This window comes from Equus quagga, chromosome 4, assembly GCF_021613505.1.
Source record: "Equus quagga isolate Etosha38 chromosome 4, UCLA_HA_Equagga_1.0, whole genome shotgun sequence".
NCBI lineage: Eukaryota > Metazoa > Chordata > Mammalia > Perissodactyla > Equidae > Equus > Equus quagga.
The window spans coordinates 14,632,602-14,660,461 of NC_060270.1; the positions used below are offsets into that span (position 1 = coordinate 14,632,602).

The 27,860-nt window shown below is 38.0% G+C and overlaps 1 protein-coding gene across 1 annotated transcript; it reads left to right on the forward strand.

The window, feature by feature from the left end:
- Nucleotides 1-6,842: 6,842 nt before the first annotated feature.
- LOC124238160 (nectin-3-like) lies at nt 6,843-27,514 on the forward strand. The gene is made up of 4 exons (XM_046658800.1): nt 6,843-7,143; nt 24,662-25,000; nt 25,710-26,009; nt 27,483-27,514. Exons 1-4 carry the CDS (start codon nt 6,843-6,845, stop codon nt 27,512-27,514), a joined length of 972 nt encoding a protein of 323 aa, XP_046514756.1.
- Nucleotides 27,515-27,860: the final 346 nt, after the last annotated feature.

Here is a 27,860-nt window from a genome sequence, read left to right on the forward strand (position 1 = left end):
CACACGGCTCTGAGTTCTAATTCATCTTTTAGTTTTCCTACCTTCCTACTACAATGTGAGATCATTGTGGGAAGGAGAATCTTCCACGAAAGGCCTTAGAGTGTTGGAATGGGAAGGAAGTTGGTACATGCAAACACAGCACCAGTGTCAAAATCGTTTGCCTTTTCCCCAAGCTGTTTCTTTCTCTGAATCACTGCATATTTGTCAAATAGGGCTGGAATTTCCCTACCTGCTATTTGAGACTCCCATTTACCGTAGTGTAGCAGTAAGTCTTGGCATCAAATCCTTTTGTACAAGTTCTGTGTGGATTTGGGATGCTCCACTAGGCACAATACTAACTTGGTAGTTATGGACATTTGGTGATATAGTTAATAATGTGAATGTTAGTCACCTGGTCCTTATATTTTTATATATAAAGAGAGATCAACAGGAAATAGGCTTTATAGAGCTGCAGGTTGTTCAATAATTGACCTAATGAACATGAAAATAAGTGGTTATGCAGAGTTTAGGGAAACTGAAAATAGTGTGTGCATTTTACACATTCAGATGTTATGCAATTCTTATTTTAATTTAGTTACTCATTTAAGTTGTGCTTGGATTAAAGATAGTAAGTGACACGTCTAAAAGGAAGGAAAAAATTCAATCATAGTATTGTGACGTAAGGAAAAATGTGGTTATTAAAGCATGTTAAATTTTAACTGAAAAATAGTTGACTATTTCCCTGAAATAATTATACCACTCTAACTATTTAAAAGTAAACTTTTAAATGACATAATCAAACCCCCGATTGTGGTTTGTGCTGTATGAGGTATTGAAAGAACTTTACAGACCACTAAAATTGTTGGCAATATTTCTAATATAAAACATCTGTAAATTCACATCATATATACAATTGCACACCAGTAATCTAAGGAAATGAAACTTTCTCCTTCAGATTCCAAACACCTGAGTTCTTATCCATAGTAGTAATTTATTTAGGGTCTCTCAATGTTTAATATCAGTAAAGATACACAAAATACAGTAGTGTTTCTAGGGTTCTTCTCTTTCATATTACATAGCTTTTGGGTAAAAGAAAATCTTTTTTTAAAAAAAACTTTCTTTTTATGGATAATTTCAAGCATATATGAAAATAGGATAATACAATGAACCTAATGTACCTATCATCCAGCTCCAACAATGATAAACTCATGGTTTATCCTATTTCATCTACTCCCTCAGCCCCTCCTCACCCCAATTATTGTTATTTTATTATTTTTATTGAAGTCATAATCATATAACATTGTGAAATTTCAGTTGTACATTATTACTTGTCTGTCACCATATAAGTGCTCCCCTTCGCTCCCTGTGCCCACACCTCAACTCCCTTCCCCCTGGTAATCACTAAACTATTCTCTTTGTCCGTGTGTTTATCTTCCACATATGAATGAAATCATACAGTATTTGTCTTTCTCTGTCTGGCTTATTTCACTTAACATAATACCCTCAAGGTCCATCCATGTTGTTGTGAATGGGACGATTGTATCTTTTTTATGGCTGAGTAGTATTCTATTATGTATATACACCGCATCTTCTTTATGTAATCATCAGTCAGTGGGAGTTGGGTTGCTTCCACATCTTAGCTATTGTGAATAATGCTGCGACAAACATAGAGGTGCATAAGTCTCCTTGCATTGTTGATTTCAAGTTCTTTGGGTAAATATCCAGTAGTGGGGTAGCTGGGTCATATGGTATTTCTATTTTTAATTTTTTGAGAAATCATACTGTTTTCCATAATGGCTGTGCCAGTTTGCATTCCCACCAGCAGTGAACGAGGGTTCCCTTTTCTCTGCAATCTCTCCAGAATTTGCTATTTTTTGTCTTGGTGATTATAGCCATTCTAACTGGTGTAAGGTGATATCTCATTGTAGTTTTGATTTGCATTTCCCTAATGATTAGTGATGTTGAATTCACTCATTATTTTGTGAGATTCATCCACAGCATAGTTTTCTTCTTTCTTTTTTATTGCTGTGTAGTATTTAATTTTATGACTATTACTACAATTTATTTATCCATTCTAGAGTTGATAGACATTTGAATTGTTTTTAGTTTTGGCAACCGCAAATAAGTCTTCTGTGACATTTTTGTATATGCCTTTTGATGGATATATTCATTTTTTCTCTTGGGTGTATATCTAGGACTTAATTAGTGGGTGAAAGGGCATGCAGAATACAACTGTAATAGATATTGCCAAAATGATTGTACTAATGTAAACTCTCACTAATTCACCAATATACTTGCCAAAATGCTTGATATTGACAATTTAAAAAAAATTTTAGTGCTTCTGTTGGATGTTTGGTATTATTGTATTTGTAGATTTCATTTTCATTTAACTCAAGAATAACGATGTTGAACACCCATCTTTTCACGCGTATATTGACCATTTGAATATTATCATTTGTGAAGTGCCTGTTTAAGTCTATTGCCGATTGTTAAAAATTGAATTATGTGAGAGTTCCATTACCAAGAAGATGGAATCTATATACTTTTTCCTATCCCTCCCAGTAAGTAAAGCTAAAAGCCCTGGATATTATATGTAAAATAAAACTAAGAAGACTCTGAAAGATGAAGAGAAGGAAGACCAGATAGGGACCTTGAGACCTGAGTAACTACACAATGATGAGTTCCTTGAGTTTTCTTTTTGCCTCATGTATCTCAGACTGGCTATTAGAGAAACTGGAAACCTGGAAACACCAATTAATACAGATTTTTAAAAGACCCAGGAAAAGCGTATTCTCTCTAACCGAAAGACCAGGAAAGGGTAGCCTAGCAAGATAGAAAACTTATCAATGACTGCTTTACTCCAGCCAAAAACTACAGGAAAACTTTCACTTCCCCCTCTGTCAAAGACAAATATACACAGCAAAAGCTGAGCAGGAAGACCAGGCTTCACTCCTGCTCTTACCTGGAAATGTTTAGTTTCTCCTTCGTTTTGGAGGAATAGTTTTGCTAAATACAGAATGCTTTGTTAACATGTTTTTTTTTCCTTTTAGCACTTTTAATATGCCTTCTCACCTCTGTGGTTTTTGATGAAGAATTAGTTGTTAGTGTTCTTGAAACTCCTTTGTGCCTGTGAGTCACCCTCTCTTGCTGCTTTCAAGATTTTCTTCGTCTTTGACGGTTTGATCATGATGTGTTTATGTGTGGATCTGTTTGTATTTATTCTACATAGAGTTTGCTGATCATCTTGGATATGTAGGCTAATGGTTTTCATCAAATTTGGCAAGTTTTCAGCCATTATTTCTTCAAATAGTCTTTCTGTCCCCTTTCCATCTCCACTCTACTTCTGGGACTCTCATTATGACTATGGTGCACTGATAGTGTCCCACGGGTCTCTGAAGTTCTGCTCATTCTTCTTCATTCTTTTTTTTCCTGTTCCTCAGGCTGGATAGCCTCAACTGATCTATCTTCAGCTTCACTGATTCTCTTTTCTGCCTGCTCGAATCTGTTGTTGAGCCCCACTAGTGAATTTTTCATTTCAGTTATTGTACTTTAGTCCAGAATTTCTATTCATTCCTTTTTATGATTTTTATCTCTTTATTGATATTTTATATTTGGTGAGACATCATTCTCATACTTTCCTTTAATTCTTTAGACATGGTTTCCTTTAGAGCACTTTACTGCGGTTGTAGTCACCCTTTAAAGTTTCAATGCTTGCGTTCACATCTTTATGACTCACAAGTGTTCCATGACACACCCATCTGGGTGAGAAGTGTGGAATAGGTTGTCAAGAGACCAAAGAAAAGATCAGAGACTGCAAATGAGACATATGGGTTTATTGGGGGTGTTACTTACAGGGAAGGTCCAGTGGTGGCTGGCTGGACAGGTAATTTGTATCAGTTACTGCCACTGGACTTTCCCTGTAAGTAACTCCTAAATAAACCCATATGTCTCATTCACTGTCTCTGGGTCTTTTCTTTGGTCTCTGGGCAACCTGTCCCACACTGCATGTGGTGGAACACTTGGCAAGCCAACCAGGAGACCAAAGAAAATCATGTGAGTGCCGAGACTTTGGGGCATGGGAAGGGGAAATCCACAGGGGTAATTCCGGGTTGGCTGGTTTCTTCACTGTGGGGGCCAGTTGCCACCCATCTTGATAGATGGGGCCCACTGCATGGGTAAAGGGATGCTCCCCAAATGCCAAAAGGCCTAGGGGAAAGTCCTGGGCATGGGAGAAGCCCAGGCCATTGCTACAGCCATGGGGTAGCCCCTCCCCACTGTAGGATGGCTTGCAACGAAGGTAGGAGAAGTCTTGGGCAGGAGAAACAATGAGAGAGAAATCAGAAGCCTGGGCAGTAGCTGCTGCAGTGGGATGGTCCTTCCCTGCCACTGTTCAATTAGCAACAGAAGCCAAAATGGAAGCTAAGGCAAAGGTAAGGCAGCTACAGGAAAAGTTAAGACTCGAAAGGGTACACGGCTGGTTCAAGCTAAAATTACTGAGGCTCTGTCAACATGCCTATGGGAGTCTGAGGAAAGGACAGAGGTCTGATCAGCCCCGACTGGCAGGGGTAGATCCCATGGACACATCTCCCCCAGTTCGGCATGTGCATTCCATCGTGAGGGATTATATTGCCACAGAACTGGTGGAATTGTGGAACAAGTAAACTAGATAGATGTGAAAAGGTTGAAAATTTGTTGGGGGGAAACTTTTTAACAATAATTATGTGTTATGCTGTATGTCCTTAAAACAACCTAAGATGATAGCTAACTGCTTTATGTTTTTTTATATTTTTTTTATTTTTTGAGGAAGATTAGCCCTCAGCTAACTGCTGCCAATTCTCCTCTTTTTGCTGAGGAAGACTGGCCCTGAGCTAACATCCATGCCCATCTTCCTCTACTTTATATGTGGGACATCTGCCACTGCATGGCGTGCCAAGCGGTGCCATGTCCACACCCAGGATCCTAACCGATGAACCCTGGGCCGCAGAGAAGAATAACGTGTGAACTTAACCGCTGGGCCACCAGGCCGGCCCTGATAGCTAATTGCTTTAATGTCACATGAAGTTTCTGTGAGGAATCTAAACATAATTGTTGGGAACAAATGATTTAAATAAAAATGGGTAAGAGTTTTCAGGTACAATATGTTTTATGGTCTAAACACTTGAAAAACAGCTTCCAACATCTTTTTGGTAAATTGAAACCTTAGAGTTTTGCTAAATTAAGTTAAATGATAAAAATTCATTGAGTTTCTAGGTCACTTTCCAAAGAAGATAAAATAGAAATTGATTACTAAGCCTAGATTTGTCTGCCTTTGGTTTCTTATCTCAAAGAAACTAAAAGATGCTTGAGTTAATTGATAAACATGTTTTGTGCATGCTGAGAAATTTTCTATGAGAAAACATATATTTCTAAAAAGTCTGTATATAAGGAAAGTAAAATGTATGTTTTCAGGAAAAAAGCTATAAAGAATAGAAACATTTTTTTCATTTTGTTAAAAGAAATAAATTTGTCTTAAAGTACTAACAAAAAGGCATGGAACAAAATCTGAATTTTAAAAACAAGTAACAAAAGTTTTGTGGAAGACAAACCCTAAAGAGTTTTGTGTTTGGCCAAAGTAGCCGAGATTAAAATAAATAAGTTTCAATATCAAAAGTAAGGCGGTCACAAGAAGACTGGCTCCAGTACATGCACAGGAGCAAAGACAGGCCAGGAGCATGTCTGGTCGGGGACAAAAAGTGCCTGTGGGGGCAGGGACAATGCGGTGAAAGCATGGTCCAGCCACTGGCACCAGTGGGAGCAGCGGGTGGCTGGGACTCCCTGCCCCTCTCCCCTCTCTGGTGTTGGCCCCACTGAGGCTGAGCAAAGCGCAGAGAGAACTGTCTGCCCAACAACTACCGCAGCCCGGGAACAGCAAGCACCCCTTAGGGGAAAAAAAGTGATAAACAACCTAACACTGCTCTGGTGGCTTTAAGAGCAGGCCCAGTGACAGCCTGAGAACACCCTAACCCCCTCCACTAGGGGGAGAGCCAAAGGACCTCGACCTATCCCTGCAGCTCTCTGAGGATGGCTTGGGTATTGGGGAACTGGAGGCCACATGTGGAAATAACAGTTTATTGGTCTACAAGGGCAAGAGGCATTTAGCTGTGGGGGGTAGAAATGAGCAAAATGACTTCCATTACTTTTCACTGCACCCTGCAGCAATGCTTCTATAACACCACCCGAAGGACAAAACCCCCTGATGTTGCCTTGTTTCGTTATATCCACGATGCCATGTTAACCTCGAGTCTTCTTCAGACCTTCGAGAAGCCTCCCACTCGCTCCTCACCCACCCATGCCATTGAGGATGGGTGGTGAACAACAGCAAAGTACAAAGTATCTGGGACTGGGGGACCACCAAGCAGGAGGCCCTGACCCAAGCCAAAATAACAGTAACAAATCCAGTCCTTGGGTGTTTTAACACAAGGACAACCGTGTGAATTGGACAATTCCAGTTACCCAGAGGGATTCAGATGGGGTCTCTGGCAGAGGCAAAGCAATAAACCCCAATTGTGGAAAGGGGCTCACCCTGTGGATGGCACAATGGGCACAACAAAAGTGAACTATTAATGGCCGCCCGTTGTCGGGGGCAGAACTCTGGGATGATACCTGGCAGCGGGTCTGGGGAATGACGATAACAGCATACCATGTGTCTGCACATCAGGCGACAAAGCCACCAGGGAACCAACAAGCAGACGAGTTAGCTCAGATCTGTCTCCTAGAATAAGCGTCAGCCAAAAGAATGGCAAAGTGACTACACAAGAAGACTGGACACAAAGGACAAAGGACCCTATGGGCTGTTGCCAAGGCCTGGGGCCTCCCCCTGTGCTATGCTGTGCCATGCAGGTCTGTCAGATGTGACCCTCCTCTTCCTTACAGAACCCTGGGCCATTCCCCGGCACACAGGCCAAATTGCCGGAAATAACCAGCCTGCTCAGTGCCAGAAGATGGACTACACTGGGCCCTTGCCTCTTTCTGATGGCTGCCAGTATGGTCTCACTTGTGTGGACACGTCTACAGGACTGCTGCAGGCTTACCCCAGCAGGAGGACCACACAGAAGACCACAAAAAGAGGCCTGGAACACCTCTCTTCTGTGTATGGTGTTCCCATGGACATCAACAGTGACCAAGGTACACATTTTACTGGCCACCGTGTACAGACATGGGCTGATCAGATGGACATACATTGGCATTTTCACCTGCCATGCAACTCCACAGCCACAGGGCTGATGGAACAAATAAACAGCTTGCTGAAACAACAACTGAGGACAGAAGACAGGGCCCTAGCCCCCTGGATGAGATGCCTGACAACTGCAGTATTTCAACTAAATAAGCATGAGAGGCACACCCGACCCAGTGCATATCAGATGTTGACACAAAGACCTGATATAATAGTACATCTATAAACAAGGGCTAATTAAAGAGAGAAACTACAACCACAGGTGGACACTCAGAACAACTTGCTTTGGTCTCTGCTGCAGAACTCACGGTGATAACAGTCCTGGGCTTGGCTAACCCAGCTGCTTTCTCTTGGGAGAGTTAGCACAAAAACCTTGAAGTCTGAGGGAACACGGAGGCCCCCCGGGCGTGGTTGGGGCGGGGGGGCGAGTTGGCGGGGAGTGGCGGGGTGGGGCCTCTGGTCCTTGGAATGCAGGTCATACAGGGACACTTCCCCTTGGCAAGCACACAGCCTTTGTTCCTCCGCCTACTTAAGCAAGCTTCTCTTGGGGGGCAGTGGCGGGTGCGCATTTCCTGTCCAGCCAACCGCCACTGGACCTTCCTTATAAGTAACTCCAACAAATCCATATGTCTCATTCACTGTCTCCAGGTTTTTCCTTTGGTCTTTCAGCAACCTATCCCTCACTGCTCACCCAGCTGGGCCTGTGGCGGAACACAAGAAAACAATCAGCGACTAGGTGTTCACCTCAGGAGAATTTCATAGAAACAGCAGAATTTCCAACATAGCAACAGTGCTACTGACTGACTCAGTGGCTGCTGGGCCTCTAATCCTAATACCTCTTTATTCACAATGACCCCTCCCCCTGTCTCAGGTGTGGCTCCCAACACCAGAGGCAATAGATTCATCAGATCAGTTTCCTTTGCTCTTTGGGAACTGAGTTTTCTCTGCCTCATTGACAGAATCAACAGCTCTCAGATGGGTAGTGGGCTTAGCCTGTGGGCTTACGAGGCCAGAATTTAGATAGAGGGAAGGTTCGTCTCAAGAAAAGAGGAAAGAAGGACCTCCGCACTTAGAGCCCTAGGAAAGAGATGAATACTCATGTATGGGGGATGGGCGGTGGAGGTGTGACCATTCATGCCAATGGAGGCTTCTGTTACCTCTGAGACAGAAGCTGAGGGAGAAGTTATGAGAGGGGCAGGTAATTTTTTATAGGGATTTATGAGTGAGAAAAAGGGGAAAGAAAAGACTTACTGCCCAAAATGTGTCCCTGTGTGGGCACACGTTATTGTGTGCACGTTTGTTGGGGGGAGGGTGCAGGGGGTTATGTGTGTGTGTGTGTGAAGTGGAGGCTGGTGAAGGATCTCAGTCCTGAGAAGTCAAGCCCAACTCACTTCTCTGGGGATGGGATTTGCCCCAAGTCCTAGCCCTGGCTTCAATCCCCACCCCTGGTCTGTTTGGCCAGTTAAATATAGTTCCGGGAGATTCTTTGTAAAGATCGCTATCCCTAACTTGTAAGACAGAACATTTAGCCCAGAAGACATCAATCTTTAAGCCAGCAATAGCAGACATGTAGGGGGGAAAATCCTCACTTTCAAATGGATTGTTTATGTTAAAGTATTCTTTGCCCTGGTAGTAAATGAACAATGGTTTTCCAGAATCCCGCAGGAGGAAGACACTGTGGAGAAGCTGGATGAGTTTGTGTGCATGAAATGCCAAGAGGCAGGTGGCTGGGTTGGAATTTAAAAGAGAAAAGTAGAAACAGAAAGCACCAGACAAGGAGTGCTTTCCCTCTTCATAAAGTACTAGTATGCAGGGAGAGTTTAAGAGAAAACGCAAGTGATCTTACCCATTGTGGATAGACTGGTTTCATGTCTGTTATGTCTGTAAATAAAACGGCATGAAATACTGGGAAAGGTTGAAACGACCCAAAGAAGAGCTAATTAAATTTTCTTGCAAGTCAGCAGGTTAAGTTTTGAGAGCCTGTGTTTGAATCATGTGACAGCTACAGAACAGCCGGCAGATATGTTTAAGAAAATTGTATAAATAAATCTAAGATTCTGAATAGACTTGGAGGTTAGACAGACAAGGAAGTTAAAAAATACGGCAAGGGGAAGAAATTGTTTTAATGGACCCCAGTTAATGAGTAACATTTTGGCGGGAAAGGCAAAAGACCTGGTAAACTTTTCCTTTCAGTGCTGGAGTTTAGTTAGAAAAAGAAATACTCCAGTATTAGTGAAGACTTTTGTCATCAAATTTCATGGGCTTTCCACTCCATCCCATTCTCCAGCTGCTCATGCTTCCCATCTGCGTACAAGGATTAGGTAATTCTTCACTTTTTCTCTCAAATGCATTTGGCTGGAAATCAGTGGCAGATAAATACCAGGCTGTGGTCTTTTTACTTTCATAAAGTTAGGTGAACTGAACATTATGTTTGGGTCTGCATGTCAATCACGTAACTATCCAAGTTGTTGGTTGCAAGCAAACTGTTTCAGTTGAGCATATTTGAAAGTGACTTAGTAAACAGAGAATGAAAGAAAGGTCATGAGCAGGGCTTCTGAAGTGAGGGCGGGTAGCTCAACCCAGGGAAACCACAAACATGCTGGAAACAAAGGAGCTCTTTGCGAGTTAGTTGGTCAGTTGGTTCGTTTAGTTAGTTTGCTTTGCAGTAGTTTTTGCAGCCAATTTCCTTTTTGAGTTTGACTGGTTTTGAGGTTTTCCTGGTCATCAGGAAGTTTTTCATTTTATGTTGTCTAATCTGTTAATTGTTTCCTTTGTGGGTTCTCTTATCTTTACAAACTGGTATACACTTGAGACACATTAAGGATTTATTAAATATTTAAGTCCTATTATTTTCTAGTTGTTTAAAATTATTTGATTAAGGATATTTAACTTGAATCCATCTAAAATCAGTTTAGTTCACGGTAAGGGCAACAACTAATGTTCTATAGGAATTCAGCAGAGGAAAAAAAACTATGATACCTTCTAGGTAAGGAGTTTTTTAATCTTTGCATTTAAGTAAAACTGACATACAGGAATGTGTACAAGCATACTATACAGTTATATTAATTTTCATAGTGATCACACCAATATATCCAGCACAGATCAAGAACAGAACATTCACAGCCTCCCAAGGCCTTATTCATGCACCCTTCCTTTTACTGTCCCCTCCTAAGAGTACCACTTCCTAATGTCTGTATCGGTTGTTTTTATCTGCTGTTCTTTATATAAATATATGCATAATATTTATATGTATAGAATTTGTATATATTATTTGTATATAATTTATATATAATATATGTATAATATTTATATAATAAAATATATATAACTTTTATATATAAATGAAATAAGTTAGCATTTATGCATTTGTTTCTGGTTTCCTTGGCTCAACAATATTTTGGTGAGCATTATGCGTATTGCTGAGAGTAGATGTAGTTCAGGAAATCTCATCGCTCTATAACATTCCATTGTGTAAATACTATAATTTATTTACCAATTCTTCTATTGATTTGCATTTGGGTAATTTCTTGCTTTTGACTATTACAAATAGTGCTTCTATGAGCATCCTTGTACATGTGTTTTGGAGAACATATATATGCATTTCTATTAGAAGTATACCCAGGAATAGATTTGCTGGTCATAGCATATGCCTATGTTCAGCTTTAAGATACAGCCAAGGGGTCTTCAAATTTACAGTCCCATCAGAGTGTGTGTGAACTGTGTTTTCTATACATCCTCACTAAACTTGGTATTGTCTGTCTTTCATGTTAATCATTAATCAGTCCAGGTTTTAATGTGTATTTCCTTGATGACTAAAGAAGTTGAGCATCTTAAATATGTTTATTGGCCATTTAGACATTCTCTTTTGTGATGTGCATATTCAAATATTTTGCTCAATTTTCTATTGAGTTACCTGTTTTTGTCTTATTGATTTGTGAAATTATGTATATATTAAAATACAAGTCCTTTGCCATATATATGTATAGCAAATATCTTCTCTCACTCTGTGGATTGCCTTTTACTTCTGAAGATGTATCTTTTCATAGACTGAAGTTATTAAATCTTAAAATAGACCAATTTTTCACTTCTGGTTCTTTATGATTTCATATTCCTAAGAAAGGAATAAAGTATCAAATAACTGTTGGTGTGTGTCCTATTTAATAAATCATTTGCTATTCCAGCCAAATAGATGTTATATGATACTTTATTTTATTTTTTATTTATTTTTCCATTAAGCTTTGCACTTCTCTTTTTTAAGTTAAATTTAGGGTTTTTTTGTTGAGGTAACATTGGTTTGTAACATTACATAAATTTCAGGTGTACATCACTATAATTTGATTTCTGTGTAGGTTATGTTGTTTCACCACCAAAAGACCAAGTACCACCCATCACCATAGACATGTGCCCAGTCACCTCTTTCACCCTCCTCCCTCCCCCATTTCCCTCTGGTAACCACTAATCTAATCCCTGTATCTATGCGTTTGCTTGTTATTGGTTTTATCTTCTATTTATGAGTGAGATCATATGGTATTTGACTTTCTCCATATGACTTATTTCACTTAGCATAACAGCCTCAAGGTCCATTCATGTTGTTGCAAATGGCAAGATTTCATCTTTTTTATGGCTGAGTAGTATTCCATTGTGTATATATACCATATCTTCTTTATGCATTCATTGGTTGATGGGCACTTACATTGTTTCCAAGTCTTGGCTATTGTGAATAATGCTGCAATAGGGGTGCATGTATCTTTATGCATTCATGTTCTTTGGATAAGTACTCAGCAGAGGCATAGCTGGAACATATGGTAGCTCTATTCTTAATTTTTTGAGGCTTCTCCATACTGTTTTCCATAGTGGCTGCACCAGTTTGCATTCCCACCGGCAGTGTATGAGAGTCCCCTTTTCTCCACATCCTCTTCAACACTTATTGTCCCTGTCTTGTTAGTTACAGACATTCTGATGGGCATGAGGTGATATCTCGTTATAGTTTTGATTTACATTTCCCTGACAATTAGTGATGTTAAACATCTTTTCATGTGCCTGTTGGCCATCTGTATATCTTATTTGGAAAAATGTCTGTTTCAGATCTTTTCCCCATTTTTAACTGGGTTGTTTGTTTTTTGTTGTTGAGATACATGACTTCTTTGTATATTTTGGATATTAATCCCTTATCAGATATATAGTTTGCAAATATCTTCTCCCAATTGTTAGGTTGTCTTTTCATTTTCTTGATGGTTTCCTTTGCCTTGCAGAAGCTTTGTAGTCTGATGTAAGTCCCATTTCTTTATTTTTAATTTTGTTTCCCTTACCTGGTCAGACATGGTATATGAAAATATGCTGCTAAGAGCAATGTCAAAGAGTGTACTGCCTATGTTTTCTTCTAGGAATTTAGTGGCTTCAGGTCTTACATTCAAGTCTTTAATCCATTTTGAGTTAATTTTTGTGTGTAGTATAAGATAACGACCTACTTTCATTCTTTTGCATGTGGCTGTCCAGTTTTCCCAACATGATTTATTGAAAAGACTTTCCTTTCTCCATTGAATGTTCTTGGCTCCCTTGTAAAATATTCGCTCCCCATAGATGTGTGAATTTATTTCTGAGTTCTCAGTTCTCAGTTCTCTGTTCCCTTGATATGTGTGTCTGTTTTTGTGCCAGTACCATGCTGTTTTAATTAGTATTAAAAAGTTTTTAGTATATTTTGAAATCAGGAAGTGTGATACCTCCAGCTTTGTTCTTTTTTCACAGGCTTGCTTTGGCTATTTGGGGTCTTTTGTTGTTCCATATAAATTTTAGGATTCTTTGTTCTATTTCTGTGAAGGATGTCATTGGAACTTTGGTGGAGATTGCAGTGAATCTGTAGATTGCTTTAGGAAGCATGGACATTTTAACTATGTTAATTCTTCCAATCCAGCAGCACCAAATATCTTTCCATTTCTTTGTGTCATCTTCAATTTCTTTCAATAATGTCTTATAGTTTTCAGTGTACAGGTCTTTCACTTCTTTGGTTAAACTTATTCCTAGGTACTTTATTCTTCTTTGTTGCAATTGTAAGTGGGATAGAATTCTTAATTTCTCTTTCTGCTACTTTGTTGTTAGTGTATAGAAACAGGACGGAGTTTTATGTTGATTTGTATCCTGCAACTTTACTGTATTCATTTATTATTTCTATTATTTTTTGGTGGATTCTTTAGAATATTCTAAATATATATTTAGAATATTATATATGATATTATTATATTAAATAATATAAGCATATTATATATTTATAATAGAATAAATATATGTTTATTTCCATATGTAAAATCATGTCATCTGCAAAAAGTGACAGTTTCACTTTGTTCTTTCCAATTTGGATCCCTTTTATTTCTTTTTCTTGCCTGATTGCTCTGGCTAGGACTTCCAATACTATGCTAAATAAGAGTGGTGAAAGTGGGCATCGGTGTCTGGTTCCTGTTCTTAGATGGATAGCTTTCAGTTTTCCTCCATTGAGAATGATATTAGCTGTGGGTTTGTCATATATGGCCTTTATTATGTTGAGGTACTTTCCTTTTATACCCATTTTATTCAGAGTTTTTATCATAAATGGATGCTATATATTGTCAAACGCTTCCTCGTGTCTATTGAGATGATCACGATTTTTATTCTTCATTTTGTTAATGTGGTGTATCACATTGATTGATTTGTGGATGTTGAATCATCCCTGCATCCCTGGAATAAATTCCAATTGATCATAGTGCCTGATCTTTTTAATGTATTGTTGTATTCAATTTACTAGTATTTTGTTGAGGATTTTTGTATCAATGTTCATCAGTGATATTGGCCTATGGTTTTCTTTTTTTGTGTTGTTCTTGTCTGGTTTTGGTATGACAGTAATGTTGGCCTTGTAGAATGAGTTAGGAAGCTTCCCTTCCTCTTCAATTTTCTGGAAGAGTTTAAGAAGGACAGATATTATGTCTTTTTTAAACGTTTGGTAGAATTCACCAGGGAAGCCATCTGGTCCTGGACTTTTGTTTTTTGGGGGCTTTTGATTACTCTTTCAATCTCCTTACTGGTGATGGGTCTATTCAAATTCTCTATTTCATCTTATTCAGTTTTGGAAGATTGTATGATTCTAAGAATGTATTCATTTCATCTCTATTATCCAATTTATTGGCATATAGCTTTTTGTAGTATTCTCTTATAAACTTATGTATTTATGAGGTCTCCATAGTAATTTCTCCATAGTAAAATCATTTCTGATTTTATTTGCTTGAGCCTTCTCTCTTTTTTTCTTGGTGAGTCTAGTTTTATCTTTTCAAAGAACCAGCTCTTGGTTTCATTGATTTTTTTCTATTTTTTTAAATCTCTATTTCATTTGTTTCCACTCTGATTTTTGTTATTTCCTTCCTTCTACTGATTTTGGGCTTTGTTCGTTCTTCTTTTTCTAGTTCCTTTAGGTGCACTGTTAGATGGTTTATTTGAGATTTTTCTTGTTTGTTGAAGTAGGCCTGTATTGCTATAGACTTCCCTCCTACTACCGCTTTTGCTGTGTCCCATCAATTTTGGCATGTCATATTTTCATTTTCATTTGTCTCCAGGTATTTTTTTATTTCTCCTTTGATTTCTTTGTTTACCCAATCATTGTTTAGTAGCATTTTGTTTAATCACCTCATATTTGTGGCTTTTCCAGTTTTCTTCTTGTATTTGACTTCTAGTTTCATACTGTTGTGGTCAGAAAAGATGCCTGGTATTATTTCAATCTTCTTAAATTTATTGAGACTTGTTTTATGGCCTAATATGTGATCAATCCTGGAGAATGTACCATGTGCATTTGAAAAGAATGTGTATTCTGCGGTTTTTGGATAGAATGTTCTGTATACATCTACTAAGTCCATCTGGTCTGATGTGTCATTTAAAGCCAATGTTTCCTTACTGATCTTCTGTTTTGATGATCTATTCATTGATGTAAGTGGAGTGTTAAAGTCCCCTACTATTATTGTGTTACTGTCTATTTCTCCTTTTATGTCTATTAATAATTGCTTTATATATTTAGGTGCTTGTATGTTGGGTGCATAGATATTTACAAGTGTTATATCCTCTTGTTGGATTGTTCCCTTTACATTATGTAGTGTCCTTCCTTGTCTCTTGTTGCAATTTTTGCTTTAAAGTCTACTTTGTCCAATATAAGTATTTCTACCCCAGCTTTATTTTCATTGCCATTTGCATGGATTGTCTTTTTCCATCCCATCACTTTCAGTTTGTGAGTGTCTTTAGGTCTGAAGTGTGTCTCTTGTATGCAGTATATATATAGGTCTTGTTGTTTTATCCAATTAGCCACACTACATCTTTTTTTTATTTTTATCTCTTAAAGATTTTATTTTTTTCCTTTTTCTCCCCAAAGCACCCCAGTACATAGTTGTATATTCTTCATTGTGGGTCCTTCTAGTTGTGGCATGTGGGATGCTGCCTCAATGTGGTTTGATGAGCAGTGCCATGTCCACGCCCAGGATTCAAACCAACGAAACACTGGGCCGCCTGCAGCGGAGCGCACGAACTTAACCACTCGGCCGTGGGGTCAGACCCCCCCACCCTACGTCTTTTGATTGGAGCATTTAATCAATTGACATTTAAAATAGTTATTGATAAATATGTGCTTATTGCCATTTTGTTACTTTTTTCCTGGATGTTTTAGTACTTCTTTATTCCTTTCTTATTCTCTCACTCTTTTCTCTTGTGGTTAGATAGCTTTCTTTGGTATTATGTTTGTGTTCCTTTCTCATTATTTGTGTATTTATTATAGGTTTCTGGTTTGTAATTACCATGATGTTCACATATAATAACCTACATATATAGCAATGTATATTAAGTTGGTGGTCTCTTAAGTCTGACCTCTTGCTAAAACATTTACTCTTTTACTCCCCTCCTCCCACATTTTGTGTCTTAATATCATATTAACTTTTCTGTGTGTGTGTATATCTGTTAACCTCTTATCATGGAAATAGACAATTTTAGTACTTTTGTCCTTTGACCTTTGTGTTAGCTTCATAGATGGTTGATCTGCTACCTTTACTGTATGTTTGCCTTTACTAGTGATTTTATTTTATTTTATTTTTTGTATCATTTTTTTATTACTGTTTCTGGTCTTTTCTTTTCCACTTAAATATCTCCCTTTAACATTTCTTGCAAGGCTTGTTTTTGGTGATAAACTCCTTTAGTTTTTGCTTGTCTGGAAAACTCTTTATCTCTCCTTCCATTCTGAATAATAATCTTGCTGGATAGAGTATTCTTGGCTGTAGGCTTTTTCCTTTCAGAACTTTAAATATATCATGCCACTCCCTTCTAGCCTGAAAGATTTCTGCTGAGAAGTCAGCTGGTAGCCTTATGGGGTTTACTTGGCATGCAATTTGTTGCCTTTCTCTTGAGGCTTTTAGAATTCTCTCTTCATCTTTAATTCTTGACATTTTAATTATGATGTGTCTTGATGTGGGCCTCTTTGGATTCACCTTGTTTGGTGCTCTCTGTGCTTCCTGTACCTGGATGTCTGTTTCCTTCCTTATGTTAAGAAAGTTTTCAGCTATTATTTCTTCAAATAGATTCTCTGCCCCTTTGTCTTTCTCTTCTCCTTTTGGGACACCTATAATACAGATGTTAGTATGCTTGATTTGTCCCAGAGGTCACTTACACTGTCCTCATTGTTTTTAATTTTTTTTCCTTTAAATGTTCAGCCTGGGTGATTTCCTCTAGTCTTTCATCCAGTTCACTGATCCATTCTTCTGTTTCATCTGTTCTGCTATTGAGTTCCTCTAGTGAATTTTTCATTTCCAGTATTATATTCTTCATTTCTGAATGTGTTCTTTTTTATATTTTCTAATTATTTGTTGAAGTTCTCACAGTGTTCATCTATTCTTCTCCCAAGATCAGAGAGCTTCCTTATGTCTATTAGTTTGTACTCTTTATCAGGTAAATTGTTTCATTAAGTTTTTCTCCTGAGGATTTGTCCTGTTTCCTTATTGGGAACATATTCCGTTGTCTCCTCATTTTGCCTATTTCTCTGTGTTTATATCTATGTATTGGGTAGATCAGCTACATCTCCTGATCTTGGAGAGGTGGTCTTAAGTAAGAGATGCCTTATGAGGCCCAGCAATGTGCTTCCATCTCGTCACCAGTTCCAAATGTTCTAGGAATGTCCCCTGTGTTGGTATCATGTGTCCTTCTGTTGTGGCAGGGTTGCTCTTACTGCAGGTGCACAGGGAGGCTAAGCTGTCCCCCTTGCTAGCTGGTTGTAGGGCTCAGCTGTGTGTGGCTGCTATGGTCCCTTCACTTACTTTATTGGGCAAGGGGAGCCCCAGCACAGTTTGCTTCAAGGTCTAATAGAACATTCCTGCTTCAGTTTTGCTGTTAAGTGAGTAAGCCCCTAGTGCAGCCAGTTGTTAGGTTCAGAGGCTCACAATTGCTTCAGGCCTCTGAACTTTGAGGCTATTTTCAGCTCTCTCAGGACTTTAGCTGGATGGGGCTTGCCCCAGGCATGGCAGCACTCAATTGTTTCAGACATTGGAAGGTGGGGTAGATCCCTTATGTGGCTGTTTGAGAACCACAAGTCTGCTGCAGCTGACAAGCCCAACTGCCTGCAGGCCCACAAACACTGATGATGCAGTCCTGCCCCATGCACACTCCCTGCCCTGCTGAAGTGGACCCACTCACCCTGCCGAAGAGGCCCCATACACTCCTTTAATTGAGGCATTCCCCCATGCATGCCCCCCCCCCACAGAAGTGGACCCACTCACCCCACTGCAGAGGTCCTACACACCCCACCTATGCAGGTCCACAAGTTGTCACAGGGCTGGCTGGAGGGCAGGGCCAGTCCCTAAGGTGGTCTGCCTTCCCTGGCTAAGCTGGGTTAAATTGGTGCTCTAGTGGGTGGGGCAAACCCCTGTGCTAACAGGCAAAGGGAAGAAATCCAATGGCTTCTGCCAGCATCTGTGTCAGCACACCTGTACCAGTTCACAATATTGGCTGCTGCCAATGTCCCAGTCCCTGCAGAGAACTCAGTAACCTCCTGCCTACCTGAGATACACCCAGAGCCTATCAAGTGAGTATCTTTCACCAAAGGACTGTGCACCTTTCTTTCTGGTGATTTTGTGTTGCTTTCCAGAATGGGTGAATTTGTAGGTAGGCTACTCAAGAGAAGGTTTTTCTTTCTCTTATGTTCAATAGCTTTTCTGGGAGTGTTCCCCATTGTTTTTAATAGCCAGCAAAGCCAGATATTATGACAATTTTCTCAGTTGTGCCGACTTCAAAAGCTACTTGTTGTGGCAAATCTCTCCTGCTTTGGCTCCTGCAGGGAAAGTTTCATACCTTCAGATTGCTCCCAGCCGTGAAGCACCACAGCTGGAATGTGGCTTTTTCCTCTCCAGAAAGGTATTTCTGACTCTTCCACCTCAGTCAGTGCTGTCCCTTGTTGTGGTGGTTCTTTTATCCAGTTTCTGGCTCTCTCTCAGGGGTAATTATTCCAAGAGTAGTTGTAAATTTGTTGTGTCTGTGGAAGAAGATGAGTTCAGAGTCCTCTTGTGCCACCGTCTTTCCAGCAGTCCCTATAATACTTTATTTTTAAAGCTATGTTTTATCTTTCACATTTAGATCTCTAATGCATTTGAAATAGATTTTTATCTCTGGTCTTAGATGGGGGTCAATATATAATTTTTCCATATAGGTGTCCAATGTACACATTATCATTTATTGGAAAGATCATCTTTTTCCAAATTCCATGCACTGTCTGTTCCATTTGTCATATATATCAGATGACCATATTTGTGTGGGTCTGTTTCTGACTCTCTATTTTATTGTATTCATCTGTCTGCTTATTCTTGAATCAATATCACATTTTATTACTTTAGCCCTATATCTGGATAGTAAGTCTTCAGTTTATTGCCTTGGCTTTTTTTTAGATTCAGCTTGTCAAATTCCAGAATTAAAATTTTACCAACTACTTGAGTTTTATTAGATTTTCATTGAATCTAAAAATTTACTTGGAAAGAATTGACATCTTTGTGTTTTTTCCTCTCTATGATATATCTTTCCACTTATTTAAGTCTTCTTTGATTTTTTCAAATATATTTTGTAAATCTTAGTGGAGAGGTCTTATATATCTTTCAATTCATTTATCCCTATGTATGTCTTTCTTTTTATTTGGGGAGGGTATTGTAAATGATATCTTCAAATTTTAATTTTCCATTTGCTTATATAGAAGTAGAATTTACTTCTTAAAAAGATTGTATCTTTTAGAATAGTTTTAGGCTTATAGAAAAATTGAGGAAATAGTACAGAGTTCCCATATGGTAAATGGGAACCCTTATCCAGTTTTCCCTATTATTAACATCTTACGTTAGTATGGTACATTTGTTATAATTAATAAATCAAGTTTGATATATTTTTCATAACTAAAGTCCACAGCTTTTTCAAATTTCATTAGTTTTTACCTAATGTCTTTTTCTGGTTAAGGATCCCATCCAGGATATCACCTTAATTTATCATGTCTCCTTGGACTCCTCTTGACTGTGACAGTTTCTCAGAATTTCCTTATTTTCGAAGACCTTGACTGTTTGAGGGGTACTCGTTAAGTATTTTGTAGAATTACCCTCTATCAGAATTTGTTTAATGTTTTTCTCATGACTAGACTGGGGTTATCAACTTTGGGGCGGTAGACCACAGAGATAAAGTGTCATTTTAAGTATATCATATCACGTGTACATACTATCAACTCTTATGTTAACATAGGGTTCTTTTGTAATACAATTACATTTTCAGGTTATAGTCTTCACTCCTTGGAATCTCTAGTCTCCTAAATGATTTTTTTTTTTTTTTTTTGCTGTGGAAGATCCTCCTTGAGCTAACCTCTGTGCCAATCTTCCTCCATTTTGTGTGTGAACCACCAGCATGGCCAAGAGTGGTGGTGGTCCATGCCCAGGAACTGAACCTGGGCTGCTGAAGCAGAGCTGCCAAACTTAACCCCTAGGCTACCAGGGCTGGCCCTAAATGATTTTTTAAAAATCTGTATACATTAAGGTTCCTTTTATGTGAGTAAAGGTCTATGCATTTTCACAAATGCATAATATCACTTATCGACCATTATAGTATCATAAAAAATAGTTTCATTATACTAAAAATCCCCTGTGTCTCACCTATTTAACCCTCCTCTCTCTCCCTGAACCCTGGCCACCACTGATATATTTATTGCCTTTATAGTTTCACCTTTTCCAAAATGACATATAATTGGAATTATACAATATGTAGACTTTTTAGACTGGCTTTTTTCACTTAGCAATATGCATTTAAGGTTTATCCATGTCTTTTTGTGGTTTGGTAGCTCTTTTTTTTTCATGGCTGAATAATATTCTGTTGTATAGATATACAGTTTGTTTACTCATTCACCTATCGAAGTCATCTTGCTTGTTTTCAGTTTTGAGTGACTATGAATAAGACTGCTATAAAAATTTGCATGCAGGTTTTTGTGTGGATAAAGTTTTCAAATAAGTTGGGTAAATACCTGGGAGCACCATTGCTGTATCATATGGTAAGAGTGTGTTTAGTTTTGTGGGAAACTGCCAAACTGTCATTTTGCATTCCCATCAGCAATGAATGAGAGTTCCTGTTTTTGTCCACATCCTCATCAGCATTTGGTATTGTATTTTTTTTTTTTTTAGCCATTCTAACAGATATGTAGTGGAATCCTATTATTGTTTTAATTTGCAATTTCCTAATGAGAAGAGATTTTATGCATCTTTTCATGTATTTATTTACCATTTGTGTATCTTCTTTGGTGAGGTGTCAGTTCAGATTTCTTGCCTATTTTTTAATTGTTTGTTTTCTTATTGTTTTTGTGTACTTTGGATACAAGTCTGCTATGGTCTGAATGTTTATGTCCCTGCTCCGATTTGTATGTTGAAATGCTAACCCCCAGAGGTTATGGAATTAGTAGGTGGGGCCTGTGGGAGGTGATTGGGTCATGAAGGTGAAGCCCTCATGAATGGGACTAGCGCTCTTATAAAAGATCCACAGAGCTTCCTAATCCCTTCCACCATGTGAGGCTACAACAAGAAGTCTGCAACCAAGAAGAGAGCCCTCACTCAACCATGCTGGCACCTTAATCTTGGATTTCCATCTTTCAGAACTGTGATAAATATGAATTTCTGTTGTTTATGAGCTACCCAGTGTGTGGCACTTTGTTACAGCAGCCCTGCAGGAGCAGCACAACATCCTATATCACATGTGTGTTTTACAAATACTTTCTTCCAATCTGTGGCTTGTCTTTACATTCTCTTAAATTGTCTTTCACAGAATAAAAGTTTTAATTTTAATAAAGTCCAAATTATCAATTTTTTTCATTCATGGGTCATACTTTTGGTATTGTATCTAATAACTCATCACCAAACCCAATGCCACCTAGATTTCCTCCTATGTTTTCTTCCAGAAGTTTTATACTTTTGAATTTTTCAATTAGATCTAATCCATTTTTCAATTAGATATAATCCATTTTGAGTTAATTTTTGTGAAAGTTAGGTGTCTATATTAATTTTTTTTTAGCATATGAATGTTGTAGAGGGTTGAATAGTATCCCTCCAAAATTCATGTCTATCTGAATCCTCAGAATGTGATCTTTTTAGAAATGGGATCTTTGCAGATGAAGTTAAGGGAAGGATCTCAGGATGAAGTCATCCTGAGTTAGAGTGGGCTCTAAATCCAATGACTGGTGTCCTTACAAGAAGAGGAGACTATACACAGAGACAGAGAAGATGAAGGCAGAGATTGGAGTGATGCATCTAAAAATCAAGGAATCACAAGGCTCATTGGCAACCATTAGATGCTTGGAGAGAGGCATGGAATAGATTCTCACTGAGAGCCTCTGGAAGGAACCAACTCTACTGATATCTCAATTTGGGACTTCTGACCTCTATATCCGTGAGAAAATAAATTTCCACTGTTTTAAGCCACCAAGTTTGTGGTAATTTGTTATGGCAGCTGTGGAAAAGTAATCAGACATCTAAGTATCTCAGTAGCATCATTTGTTGAAAAGACTATCTTTTCTCCACCAAATTGCTTTTGCATCTTTGTAAGAAATCAGTTGATTATATTTGTGTGGGTCCATAACTGGGCTATCTATTCGGTTCCATTGATCTATTTATTCTTTTGAAAATACCACACATATTGACTACTATAGCTTTAAGCTAAGTCTTCAAGTTGCATAGTGTCAGTTCTCCAACTTTGTTCTTTTCCTTCAATATTACGTTGGCTATTCTAGGTCTTTTGCCTGTCTATTTAAACTTTAGAATCAGTTTTTTGACATCCGTAACATAACTTGCTGAGACTTTGATTGGGATTGCATTGAATCGACAGATCAAATTGGGAAAAACTGATACCTTGACAATGTTGAGTCTTCCTATCCATGAGCATGGAATATCTCTCATTTATTTAATTCTTGCTTAATTTTGTTCATCAGAGTTTGGTAGTTTCCCTCATAGAGATCTCGTACATATTTTATTAGACTTATATCTGAGTATTTCATTTTGGGGCTGCTAATGTAAATAGTATTCTGTTTTTAATTTCAAATTCCACTTGTTAATTGATGATATACAGGAAAGAGATTGACTTTTGTATATTAACCTTGTAATCCTACAGCCTGATTAAAGTCACTTATTAGTCCCAAGAGTTTCTTTTGTTGATTTGATTGTGTTGATTTCTGATTTCCTATGTAAGATGATCGTCATCTGTGAACAAAGAAAGTTTTATGTCTTTCTTCCCAATATGTGTACCTTTTATTTCCTTTTCTTGCCTTATTGCACTAGGGAGAATGTTCAGTATGATGATGTTGAAGAGGAGTGGTGAGAGAGGACATCCTTGCCTTGTACCTGATCTTAGTGGGAAAGCTTTGAGTTTTTCACTGTTGAAGTATGATGTTGGCTGTAAGTTTTTGTAGATATTCTTTATCAGTTGGAGGAAGTTACTCTCTATTCCTAGTTTACTAAGAATGTTTATTATAAATTGGTGTTGGATCTTTTAAAATGCTTTTACTGCATCTATTGATATCATATGACTGTTCTTTTTTATGTTTTGGATTACGTTAATTGATTTTCAGATGTTGAACCAGCTTTGCATATTTGGGATAAATCAATTTGGTTGTGGTGTATGATTTTTTAATACATTTTTGGATTCAATTTGCTAATATTTTGTTTAGGATTTTTGTTTCTATGTTCACAAGAGATTTTGGTCTATATTTTTCTTTTAATATCTCTCGTATTTTCTTTTTATTCTTTTTAGAGTTTCTAAATCTCTGCTTACATTATCCATGTGTTTTTGCATGTGTCAACTTTTCCCACCAGAGTCCTTAATATATTAATCATAGTTATTTTTAATTCCCTGTCTGGTAATTTCAAAATCTGTACTATATTTAAGTCGGGCTTGCTTTGTCTCTTTAGACTGTTTTTTATTCTTGGCTTTTAGCACGCCTTGTAATCGTTTGTTGAAATGCAGACATGTTGCATCAGCTAACAGGAATGAGGGTAAATAGAGCTTTAGCGTGGGTTTTATGTTTATCTGGCTAGGAGCTGGGTTGTGTTTACTGTTTGCTGTAGGTCTAGGTGTCAGGCGCTTCAGATTCCTGCAGTTTCTTTGTTTTTGTCTCCCCTGTTGTTTTTGAACTCCTGTAATAACTCATTATTAATTAGAGTTTGAGCCTTGTAACCATTTCAGCTGTAATCCAATGTCATTATATTGGAGCCTATTGATGTGACTGTAAAACATGGGGCAGAAGAAGTATTTTAAAATCTTATAGTTAAATCTTACTCTTTTAGTGGGTCTGTGTCCCTTGGCTGTGACCTTCACAAGTTTTCTTACCTTTTTTTTCTCCTTCCCCCTCTTAGATGAGATAGGAAAGCTAACAGGAACTGGAGTTGGGTTATTGTCCTTCCAACTACATGAGATAAAGATCTGGTAAAGTCTTTTCCCCTGGAGAGTAGGTCTTTTAATGGAAAATGCACTGGGCTTGTTTCCAAATGGTACTTTTCTCTCCCTTTTCCAAAGATATAAGATGATTTTTCTTGGCTCTTTACCATGAGAACCTGATGAGGTTCCTGCTGGTGAAACCTATGGAATTTGGGGTCTTCCCTAGGACTGGAGCCCTGAGGAGTTTTTCACCTTCAAGCTAGTTCACATTCAGCCTCCAGAAATTCATCAAAATTACCATACTTATCTTATATTGGTTAATTTGTGTTTGAATTTTTGCACTCATTAAGTATTTATTGACTAGGTAGTGTATGCCAGAAATACTTTTAGAAGCTGCATATCAATGGTGAAGAAGATAGGGGAGTTTATTTTCTAGTGGAGAAGAGAGGAAAATAAAAGATAATTATAAAACAGGGAGACAAGTGTTATGAAGGGGTAAGTCCAGGATAGTATGAAAGCGCATTTCTCTTCATTCATATTGGGTTTCATTTTCAGATTCGCCACATAGGATAAAGCACAAAAATAATGAGACAGCTGTATTGGGAGAAAATGTGACGATTTTCTGCAATTTAACAACTCCAGCAGATGTTGTGCAAATTACCTGGCAGAAGATCCAAGATTCTTTGCCACAAAATATTGGCAAATATAGCAGTAGATATGGAGAAAAGATTCTTCCACCATATATAAATCGGCTGCACTGCAAGGCCATTGAACCCAATTCCTCATTCATAACTATTCGTGAAGTGACATTTGAAGATGAAGCCTGCTACAAATGTCTATTTAATGTGTTCCCACATGGCAGCCATGGAGGACAAACCTGCCTTAACATTATAAGTACGTAAAGGTTTTATGTAGAGTCAAAATCATGGGGGATGTGGTCTGAAAGTTAAGGTGCAGAGAAAGAATATTAGAGAAGGAAAGGCCATGATAGAGGTCACCCATGTCAAGTCTTTTGTTATACAGAAGAAAAAACTGGAAGCCAATGATTATTATATGACTCGCCCATTTTCACACAATGTGGGATCAGGTACAGCATTTAAGTCTTCTGCCCACTAAACTAACTTTTTAGCCCTACGTTGCACTGATTTTAATCCAGAGGGTAAAATTCATGAACAGTGTCAGGAGTTTCACTGGGAAAAGAGAAGAAAGAGAGAGAGTGAAGAAGGAGAAAGAGGAAAGAAGAAGACTCTAAGAGAATAAGAATTTCCCAAACTTCAAATTAACAAAACATTGAAGGAATAGAGATAGTGTCATAGTGTTCCTTCATTACGTTGCCATAAATTTAAAGTTTTGGAGGTTTATATAATGTAATTTTAAGGTTGAATGAAAGTGGAGATACCAATTTTTCCTCTCAAATTGGAGATAGTGGGTATAACAGATGGAATTGTGAAATTTTGTAAAATGTGAGAAGAAGTATCTGAGAGGGACATGTTTTCAACATTTTGACGTCACATAAAAATTTGGGGAAATCCATCTTTAACACCATAAAAATATGATGTGACAAATTTTTATATTTAATTTTGTTTCTCCGTTTTTGCCTCAGCTGTATCTGAAGTAAGAACTGAACTCCAACCCAATCTTGACTGTGAAAATTTTCTTCGATTTATTTATTCAGCTGTGGGAAAAACTGCTCCTCAAATATCTCTTTCCCCGTCACAAGTCTTGATTAATCCGCCAGAGGAATACCTTGCTCAGAACCCAAATGGCACGGCGACTATCTCTAAAACGTGCAACATCTCCTTAGAGACTGTGAGGTCCCTGAGACTCCATCACCTGATTGTGCACATGGACCATCCTCTAAGGAAGGAAGAGAAGATTGTTCCTCTGTCAGTCAAACGAGAATGTAAGTAGAAGTAATAATCCACAAGGGGAAACTGTTATCTTCAAAATTCACTATCAGAAGTGTTTGATCATCTATTTTTAAAAATGTAAATCGATGTAATACTATGCATAGTTAAAATATTCAAATAATGAAGATGTTCTCTACCTCAGCCCTGCTTCTGAGGGTAACTGTTCTTAGATGGCACATTTTTAATTGATCTCCTTTACATGCTTTCCACTGAATTTCATAAAGTTTGAATGAAAGGAGGAGACATCACATCTTTTGAAAGCCTAACAGTTTTTGTCCATAGCCAGCTATTGGAACATTGGAATGAGTAGTCTGGTACATAGTCCAGAGTGGCCAAACATAACCTCACTTACTCCCAGGACATCTCATCAATCTCTCAATTAACTCTGAACTAACCTAAATAAAACACAGAATGATGCTCGGCCCAGGACACCTCATCCATCTCTCGATTAAGTCTGAACTAACCTAAATAAAACACAGAATGATGACTAGCACAAAATGAGACTACTGTAAAACAATATACTCAGGCTAACAAAGATTATCCTTCCATCCTTCTCAGTCCTTCAAGGCTAGCACAACCTGGTCCAAGTAGAGACTTAGACTCAATGCTGGAGATTTAGAATACCAGGCAATATTCCTACTGACTCTAGTAGTCACGCTAACAGGCCACAGGATGTACCCCACTGTCTCACAACGCTCTTACATGATTGATAGCTTGCTTGTTATATAACTTTAGCTTAACCATCCTGCTCACCTCAGAACCTCTAAAGCATTTCTCCATTGTCTTTGACTATCCATTGTTACTGATGAGAAGTCAAATGTCAATCTGATAATTCTAATAGTAGATATTACTTTATCTTCTCTTTGGTAACATAGTATCTTCTCTTTATCCTCAGAGTTCCAAAACTTCCAAAACTGCTACTGTTTGGTGTCTTTTTTTAAAAATCCTTTAATGTAATGGACATTTGGTGAGTTCATTCAATCTAGAGACTCAAATCCTTCAATTCTGAATATTTTCTCACATCTTCGAGAATTTCTCCCCTGTTCATCAACTTATTCTTTTTTTATGAACTTCTAATTAAGTGGGCATTAAACATTTAGATTGGATTTTATTTTCTCCTTTTTTTAAGTATTCACAGATCTTTTTTTCTTTATACTAGCTGGGAGATTTTCTGAAACTTATCTTCAAATGCTTTCATTCAATTTTTCCTTCTTTTGGCAATCAGGTTTATAATTTCGAATTGCTTTTGCAATTTAAAATTAATTTCACAAATTAAAATTGCTTTAATTTTTTCATACCCTTTTCTTCCTATTTTAAGGAAGTACCATCTTCTCAAATCTATCTGGGAATAATAATTTAGAGGTGTTATAATTATCTTCTGTTTTATTATCTCCTCCAATCCACCTCCCCACTACTATCATTTAATTTAAATTTCTTTTACTCAGTCTTTTTCACTTTGATTACAGGCTTTCTTCACAGTCTAGTGAGCCCTGACTAAAGATTTATAGAAGCTTTATTTGGTTTATTGCATCTCGTGAACAGACAGACTTTTCTTTTTAGAGAACAGGCATCAATTAGCCAGGATACTCTAAAAGCAAGAATGTAGAGGTGCTCTGACCCCCTCTAGCCTAGTCATTCCTGTATGTTCAATAAATTGCTTTAACTATCCCTCATTTTTTTGGCTAAGGGGTAAGCACCTGATGGTCCAAAGTTGTGCTTTGGGATATGGAAATGGTGCTTTTGACTGTAACTTTCATTCCACGATTCACTCCTTCTTCATCATCGAAATTCTGAGCCTCCCCAGGTTCGGCAGAGGTCTCTCTGCAGTTATAGTCTACTTTGTA

Coding starts and splice junctions, on each gene's coding strand:
- LOC124238160 (XM_046658800.1), top strand. CDS start 6,843: ATGCTGTGCCATGCAGGTCTGTCAGATGTGACCCTCCTCTTCCTTACA. Junction 7,144..24,661: donor GGACATCAACAGTGACCAAG/GTACACATTTTA, acceptor TTTCATTTTCAG/ATTCGCCACATAGGATAAAG. Junction 25,001..25,709: donor AACCTGCCTTAACATTATAA/GTACGTAAAGGT, acceptor TTTTTGCCTCAG/CTGTATCTGAAGTAAGAACT.